Consider the following 9,101-nt stretch of genomic DNA (forward strand, 5'->3'; position numbering starts at 1 on the left):
CATGGGAATGACACACATTCACTGTATGAGATGCATTACAAGAGGCCAGTGTTTCTCAACCTTTTTTGTCCCACGCCCCACTTTGATTTTTAAAAAAATCTTATGCCCCACCATGATTGGAGACACTACAGTATATACTACATATATATTCAAAAGGCTTTATTAAAACTTTATTGCAAATTTTATTCAATTGCGACTCACTTCAATGGGAGCCCTGCCCTGGACGCTGGCTGCAGATTTGTTTGATTCGAGGAACCAATTTTGGCAGTTTCAGCCTTAAATCAGCACGTTTCGTGATTTCCAGTCGATTTCTCTTAGCTTGCAGCAAATCGGTAACAACACTAAATCCACATTCGACTAAATAAGATGATGGAAAATTTATCAATACTTCCCTTGCCAAAGTAGTCGAGTTTGGGTATTTCTTCTCGCTCTCCCCAGACAGCCACATCATGGTTCCTTTGATCTTGAAAAGAGTTTTCACAGACTCATCTTGTTGCAACTCGCATAACTCCTGTTGGTATTGCTCTGGTACTTCAGATAAATCCACCACAAATGGCTGAGTCAACCAAGAAAGGGAACTCGTAGCAAAGCGATGAAAGCGATCATATATTGATTCATTAATTCTGAATCCTCATGCCCCACCAAAATATTGCCACGCCCCACCTTGAGAAACACTGCTATAGACTGTAATTTTGTTTCTAACATGAAGGCATTATGCAGGGTGTGTCAATAAACGGTTAACCACTTCAAAACTTCATTACCAAAACATTGATTAATAAAACAAAAAAATTAACTCGGAAAATGAAAACCAAATCATGGGGAAATGAAACTCATTATGCGTTAATGCATTTATCGTTGAGGTGTTCGATGAGAGCACCCCCACGCACACAACATGTATTCACACAAAGTGTGACGTTTTCAATGACGTTTCTACAAGTTTTAATGGTTACTGTCTGCACATAAGTCTCAACTGCTGCCTTCAGATCAGGTTCAGATCTGGGGTGTTCCTTGTGGACGTTTTCCTTACAAGCTCCCCAGAATAAAAAAAAAATCCAGCAGATTGAGCTCGGGGCTGTGTGGAGACCATTCATTTTCCATAAGCAAACTGAGAACTCGTTGTCTGAATTTTTGATGCAGAAAGGTGTTTGTTTCATTGGCTGAATGCGGGGTGGCACCACCTTGCATGAACCACTGTCACCGGAGGGCTGCAGTGCTCATCGATTGCTTCAAGTCTTCATAAAATGCATTGACAATCGACCGGTATCGTTCTTGATCGATGGTAACCGTTCTTCTGTTTTTGTCTTCAAACCAATACAGGCCAAACACACCTCTGTAGCTGACAGCCACAAAGTCAGTGACTTTCCGAACCTTAAGCGACTTCTCTTCAACCTCATCTGGGCATTGACTTCCCCAGAAAATGTTGTTGTGTGAATTGACAGCACCATTGCGTGAGAGTGTGCCTCGTCACTAAACCACACGTCGCCAATCCAGTTTGGGTTTGTCTCCATCTTCTGTTGCTTTGTCCCCATCCATCATACACAGCGACTCTGCTGCTTTATCCCCATCGGTGAATTTCTGGACTGTTGTGATGTGGTGAGGAAAGAGGTTTAAATCTTGTTTCATTATTCTTCTGATACCGCTGAGAGTGAGACCCAGTTCAGCCGATCTTTGTCGATGCGATTTCTTCGGACTTTGCATGACTGACTCATGAACTCGTTCCATGTTTCCTTCACACCATACACTTCTTGGGTGACCGGACCTTCCATTGTTAATGTTGAGAATCGTCCCTTCACTTTTGAACTTTGTCACAAGTTTCCAAATGGCTGGCTTGCTTGGTTTGTTTCTGGGATGCACTCCATATTCAGTGCAGAACCTCGTCTGGACGGAAGCAATTGATTTATTCTCAAAATACCACTTGGGCAATGTTTACTCTTTGCTTCGTAACAAAACGTCATTTTTTTCTGGAGAATACTTTGGTTGTGCTTGAATGACTTCTCCAAAGATAATTGATCACTCCTGAAAAGCAAAACAAAATTAAGGTAATGACGAAAAGTACAAAGGTCATTTGAAGTGGTTCACCTTTTATTGGCACACCCTGCATATTAAAGCTAAATTAAGTTTTACTTTATCAAAGGGCTGGCAGGATGACGTAGAGGTATGCATGCTTGCTTCAAAGCCGTCAAGCCTGGGTTCAAATCTTGGCCCAGCTATAAGCTATCATCCTCGTAGCTCGCAGGCAGAACAAGGCATGAATGTGTGTACCGTCCCTCGGATAAATGTTAAATTTGGCGTCCCATCAGCAGCATTAGTTGGTGGACGTGCTATTGCTGGCACCCTGAACAAATTACAAACTCCTGACCTAACATACAGAGGACATTGCATCAGCAGCACAGCCATGCTCTCAGTCAGTGATGCGCCTCACAGCATGTGCTGTTTACGAAAGCAGAAGAAGAACTTTATCAAAAAGCTACTGCAAATGTAAACAGTGTAGTTCAGCTAAACTGCATTAAATTAATTGGAAACACTCCTTTTGGGGGCACTCAGGAGGTGGCATTAGTGGAGGAGGTGGGGCAAATATATTTGCTACCATGGCTAATAATACTCCTAGTCTGCAGCAGTGGTCAGTAAACCACTTGCAATGAGGCACATGTACATGTAAATTGTCAGTCATCTCTCTCCCTCCCCCCACCTTCTTGTAGAGGGAAGGGGAGTTGTGTCCATTACCTAATCTTGGGTACTACCAACACGTATGCAAAATTTGGTTGAGGTTGAGCGAAAATTGTAAGTCATCCCTCCACTCGCAGGGGGTTGGGGGTGGGGGGAGGGGGGAGGTTGTGCCCATGACCTGACCCTGGGTACTACCAACAAGTATGCAAAATTTGGTGGAGATCAGGTGAAAATCGTCAGTCATACCCCCTCCCCTCCCTTCGCAAGGGGAGGGGGAGTTGTGCGCATGATCTGACCCTGAGTACTGTACTACCAACACGTATGCAATTTATTTGATTATGTTCTAACAGCAACACAGACAACACGGATATACACTGTTTGTTTGTTACGTCATAAAAGGTGCCGTTAGTGGCTGGACACAGATACACTTACTCCATTATATACAGAAGATGGCCGAAGTACTATCGGAATCATGTGCAATATCTGTGAAGTAAACAAGTGGCTCCAGCATGTTCAGCGGCTTTCAGAGGATAGATTGTTCGGAGGACTTATCAATACAATTATTGGACGTCGCCATGTGTGTGTGTGCTTTGCAGACATTCCTGCTCGACTGCCACTGTGAAACAGAGTAACCGAGGGAGAACCGGGCAAGTATCGGGTCGCTCCAAGCTATGTCTAGTCATGTGACACCTTCTTCATCAAGCCTCTTACCTCTGTTTTACATTTTCCAAACTCTCTTCATAATAATTCTCATAATCACTCATTTTGTGAGGGTCGTTCAAAAACAGTCATATGAACGAGATACTCACAATAGTCTAAGACACATTTCAAGACTCCCTGTATCTGTCTCTTCTTCCTCCCTCCAGTCGTTCAAGAGTGCTGCCCATCGTCACCTCATGCTTCCTCACATAGCCTTCCCTACTCTCGTTGACCAGCTGTCCTCACCCACCCTCCTCTGTCCGGCTACTTTCCTTTATGGCACTCATCCCCACTCATTTGCGATGCATTTGACTCCCTGTTGCCCTTTGATCCCATATCGACCTGTGAACACGCTGCCCTCTCCGGTTTAGCTTTTCGATGATCCTACAATTTAGTAAACTGAAAAGTATATGGATATATAATTCATCATCAAGCATGTGACTGTCACAATGTATCTGCAGACACGAGAGAACTCCAAAGACTGCTGTCTAATGCCATTTGTACAGAGTCATCCCATGTCAGACCCAGACGGTGCAGTAGCGGTTTGAGGATATGTATTAATGTATTTTTAAAATTTAGATATGTACTCATACATTTTTCATGTCTTGAGTATTTTGTTTTTTATCTTGCCAAAACGAAGTTTTTGCAAGATATGTTAGTCAGCTTGTATGTTTTTTTTTTTGTCTGTAATCACGTATAAAAAATTCTGCAGAGCACAGTTATCATTGGAAATTTTTGTAACTTCGCATATCAGAGGCCTATAGAGGTCCCTTTCAGCGCATAAAAATTTGAAGGTCAAGGTCAAAGGTCAAGGTCACTTTGTCGCAAATCAGGGGAGTCGACGAAACCCTTATTTTTGAGTAATTTTGATCGGATCATCTTCAAACTTCATGGGAATATAGTGCATGGTCTGGCACTCAGCTGATTAATTTTTGGTGGTGATTGGCCTTGACCTTCATGGTTAGCGCCTGAGGTCAAACATATTTGACCCCAAGGTCAAATTTTCAAGTTTTAGGAACCATATAGTGTAGTACCTCAAATTGAACACCTCGATGAGTGCTTTCTAGATATGTCAAGCTTGAGACATTATGACGTCATTTGGCGACGTTATGAGGCAAACGCATATTTTTCATGGTTACTCTGTGGAACGATTCTCATCGGAATCTCTCGTAGGCAGATATTCCTCAAGGAGTCGCTCCTGGTGGATAGCAGCTCTGTTCACCTCAGTGTGACCTTAAAGAAGTCACACGTGGTCACCTTTTGGCACGATACGGGTCACCCTGCGGGTGACATTGTTTTTATTTAACTTTAATTACATGAGCTCTTTCAATTAGTCTTTTATAAAACATTTTATTTGTGCATGTTAATTTCATTGATGTGCCTTGTTTTATGTTGAATCATGTCGAGGTTTTTGTTGTTGTTGTTGTTGTTGTTGTTTGTTTTGTTCATGGGAGGATATTGTGATCGGGTCTGTCCGTCCGTTCATCCGTCACGCTATCTCCTCCGAAACGATTGTGCAGAAATTCACCAAACTTGGTAATAATGATCACCACATGACAAGAAAGTGTGAGAGAAGTATCATTTTTGGCCCCACACCTTGGGGCCATGTGGTGGGGCCAAAAGGTCAAACACCAAAACAAGCAATTACCGGCACATTTAAAAACATTAGTAATGAAACTTTGAATATGCAATCAACGTTCTGTCTAACACCATTTGCACAGCAACTCTCTCTTCCTCATATGTGGTGATTTCAATTGTCACCATGCTAATTCGCTGGGTGTTGGTACCTCTCTCACCAACCAGGGCACTTCGGTAAAGGACTTCTGTGACTCCATGGGACCGACTCGATCTGTAAACTTTCCAACCGGGATTTCTCCCAGTGGCAAATCCTCCCTTCAGGACTCGGTGATGGCAAACTTCCCTGCTAATCTATCTTGCTGTTTCTCTGCCCCCAACTGAGGAAGCGCCAGCCCAAAGGGGAGAGCAGAACTCCATCAAGCTGCAGATGAAAGCCTTCATCTGATCACGTGACTGTGAAGGTCATCATCTCTCTGGCCATTCTCATAGAACAGCCTCAGCACCAGTGAGTTTGGTAGTTCACTCAGGCTGATTGACAAGGACTGCAAGCAGCCCTCTCTCTCTTTAGGACTGGTCTCCCATATCTACCGCCCATTGAGCGCGACTTGCACTGTTTCTCGATGTAAACCGCCAATCAAATCAATATGGCTTCCAGATGTGACCTCACCGGCCAAATCGAAAATCGATACTCGGGCTTTTTTCGACACTTTATGATTGGCAAAAAAAATTCAAGTTTTATTTTTCCTTCAATTAGACCATGATTAATGATTCTCATTGGTTTTCGGGGGGGGGGGAACATTGTGTTTGGGTTCCCCTTTGAAGATCCATGACGTCTTTCGCAAATAGTAGGTGAGTTGTTTCTGGCATCATGAACACATTAACTACTTGCCAAAAATAACTTTCAGCCGAATGTCAGACTAGCCAGATAGTTTGTGAAAGACTTTGGCAAAAACTTTCCCGGTCGACCCCACAAGAAGGTGGGAATAATTAGATCTTATTACTTCAATTGTGAACAATTGAGACATTCATTCATTCATTTCATATGCATCATGTGGATGCTGGTTGCATCATTGATGGAAGCACGGCGGTGGCACTGATGCAGTGCCCCCTGTATGTTAGGGTAGGAATTTGGAATTTGGCCAAGGTGCCAGCAATAGCTCACAAACTCTTCGTGAAGGACACCGTGGGATCGTCAACATCCACCAACCAGTGCTGGCAGACGGGCCACCCAGCTTAACATCCATCCAAGGGACGGCACACACATTGATGCCTCGTCTTGCCTGCAAAACACCAGAATGACTGTTTATAGCTGGATTGAGATTTAAACTCAGGATAGACAGCTCAGAGGCGAGTGTGCGTACCTCTAAGCCATCCTGCCTACCCAACAATCGAATCAACCAAATAGGAATAATTATAATTGAAACATATCATCAAATCAGCTTCACGTTCAATGTCTAGCTGTTGCTCATCCGAGAAGTCCTGACTCTTGCATTAGTGTTGGCCCATCTATGAGAAACGAATACTGTAAGCTACTCCAAATCGGTCCTGCAGGTTCCCAAGCATTCCTTTTTTTCCAGGTTATTGTGATCCCTGCCACCCTTCCTCCTTCACCTCTTTTCCTTTGTCGGTTGTGGGTTGGTTTGTTTCTTTTCTGTTGTGTTGATGCAGCCAGCAAACCTCAATGTGTCATTCTCCCCCTCTCAGGTTGATCTCACTCTCACTTCTACTCAGCTGTTAGTGTTGCTCTCTTCCCATTTTGCTCTTCCACGAGCCTCGATTATGTATACAAAAAGAGAAGCCATGTCGCTGGCACAAGTGTCTGTGTAACGTGGTTGTTGGTTAGTAATGCCTGAATATAACTGGTTACCCCACAAAAGTCGCAGGTTACAGATTAGGGCAGGAATTTAGAAGTTAGTCAGGGTGTCAACACACAAAATGGCTTAATGTCACAAAAGACACCGGTGACCGGTGGATCTTTAACCAACAACTGTTAGCATATGAGAAACCCTGCTTAATGTTCCTCCAAAGGACGGTGTACTCAATGATGTGAAGCACCAGGATGACAGTTCATAATCAGTTTGGGATTCGAACGAGATTGATTGCTCAAAAGCAACCATGACCTATCTCCGCACCATCCCGGCAAGTGCCAGCCATAAATGCTCACTGACAAACAGCCACATTCAATTGATAATTGCATTTTTACCTCTGATGAGACATTGCTCCATGGGTAATCAAGACTGTGTAAATCATTTATGTTTTAGTTCTCAAGTCACCTTATGCATGAATGGAGAACGACAAGTGACCTTGGCGACTTAGGCTTGAATTTCACTGCCAGCTGTAAGCACACACCAACATTTTGGGTCTACTTGATTTAAGCTTGATATATGATGTTATATTGCTCCCTTCTTAGTTTAGCGGCTTCGTCAGAGATTCGAACTCGAGACCCCCATTCCATTCGTGAACTTGTAAACTCTGTCGAAAACTCGCCGCACATTCTAGATGCAGTTAAAGACAAAGGCCACAAGAGGGAAGTGGAGACAAGAGGCCTCCTCCATATGTGATTATGTGCAAAGCATTCAGGATTCACCATTCCGTCTCTAGTTGGCTATCGTGTGCAGCCTGTGGCTGCTGGTTGCAACATTTTCTAGGGGGCGCGGCTGTGCCGCTGATGCAGTGCCCTCTATTTCCATTGCACTGGTACTCATTTCACCAACCTCGGTAGGATGACCCTACCTGGTGTTAATTAAACGTAAAAAGGGGCTCAAACTCTTTACCCGAAGATCTTGAGCCAGCCACCTTCACCATCAAGCCAACACCAGGCTTTTACAATTCTGTCTCAAAAGTTAGTTAATCCTGAATACTGTAATCAATGTTGTCATAGCTGGCTCGCCACCATACTTGCTCCAACCATAAATAAAGCTGTTGTTGTTATTATAACTCTTAAAACGGAATTTTCATAATTACAACTCTCAAAGTCGAACTCCATAGGACTGCTTGAAGTTCCCATCTCAAAATGATGCTGGATGATGGTTCCAGGTGTAAATCCCATTTTACGATTGACTTGTCAATTGTGTGCCTATTTGTCTGCAATTCATATAAAGCATAGTAATGCCTCCTAATATCATTGTACTGTATAGTTTCACGTGCTCAGCATACAAGCTCCTTCTGTGAGCCATAAATTTTTACTGTTGACAAAGAGGTTACTCTCACTGACCAGGGCTGATCAGAGGTAGGGCCAGGAGGGACATTTGGCCTGGGCCGCAAGCTCATAGGGGGCCTCAAATTTAGACGCTTGCTCATTTATTTGGCATTTGTTAAGTTTCCTGACTTCTTGTTTTTATGTGCCTCCCTATCGGACCAAAATGTGACACTCTCACCTTAGAGATGCTAATTTAAGCAGGCAAAAGATGTGATTTGGTTTTTAAAAAAATTAAAAAATTGTTAATTTTTATTGATTTTGTCATATTAAGAGTTTAAAATGTTAGTAAATATTAAGCTATCCATCCATCCATCCATCCATCCATCGGGACCATACTCTGTGCAGAGCGTTGGTGCTGCTTTAGCAGTCTCCTTGGCGACGAGGCACAATTATGGACGGGTGGCCACGCCACTCCAACACAGGATACCAGCAAGCTGGCACTTATTTTGCCAACCTCAGGAAGATGACAGGCCGAGTTAACCCCACCTGGTATTAATTCGACAGCAAAGTGCGATTTGAACTCAGGACGTTAGGATCCCACGCCCACGACCCTAACCATGAAGCCAACACCAAGCATGAAGCTATACTGTGTAAGAATATGCTTGTTCAGCTGTCCGTCCATGTGTAACACTCCTTTCCACCCATTGGTTGGACAACTGGCCTGACTTCTCCCACCATTATAACCTGAAAAATCATATAGCTGCCATTTTGGTGACATGTGAAGCCAAAGACATCTTCGGAGCTATCATATTCACAATCGCCATGCCCTCCCGATAAGTTTTCCGTTCAGTATAAAGCGACTTTTAAAAGGATCATCAAATATTAAAAGGTTGGAACCGATCGGCATCATGGGCCTTGCGAAGGCCACAGCAGATATAAGCCTCAGGCTTCAGGCCTCTGGTGTCAGCCTATCGACGGTGCAGCAATTGGAATCTATCTGAGCTATGTTACCCCAAGG

General features: G+C 43.6%; 1 protein-coding gene across 1 annotated transcript in view; it reads left to right on the forward strand.

The window, feature by feature from the left end:
- The window catches only part of TTC24 (tetratricopeptide repeat domain 24), a 47,142-nt gene that overhangs the window by 36,872 nt on the left and 1,169 nt on the right, over positions 1-9,101 (forward strand). The window contains exon 12 of the mRNA XM_085872192.1: positions 3,264-9,101. This exon is cut by the window's right edge and continues 1,169 nt beyond it. Within this exon, the coding sequence (XP_085728318.1) occupies positions 3,264-3,354 (91 nt within the window). The 3' untranslated portion in view covers positions 3,355-9,101. The remainder of the gene's footprint in view (positions 1-3,263) is intronic.

This window comes from Eptatretus burgeri, chromosome 3 (genome assembly GCF_056783735.1).
Source record: "Eptatretus burgeri isolate ZD-2024b chromosome 3, Ebu_testis_v1, whole genome shotgun sequence".
Lineage (NCBI taxonomy): Eukaryota > Metazoa > Chordata > Myxini > Myxiniformes > Myxinidae > Eptatretus > Eptatretus burgeri.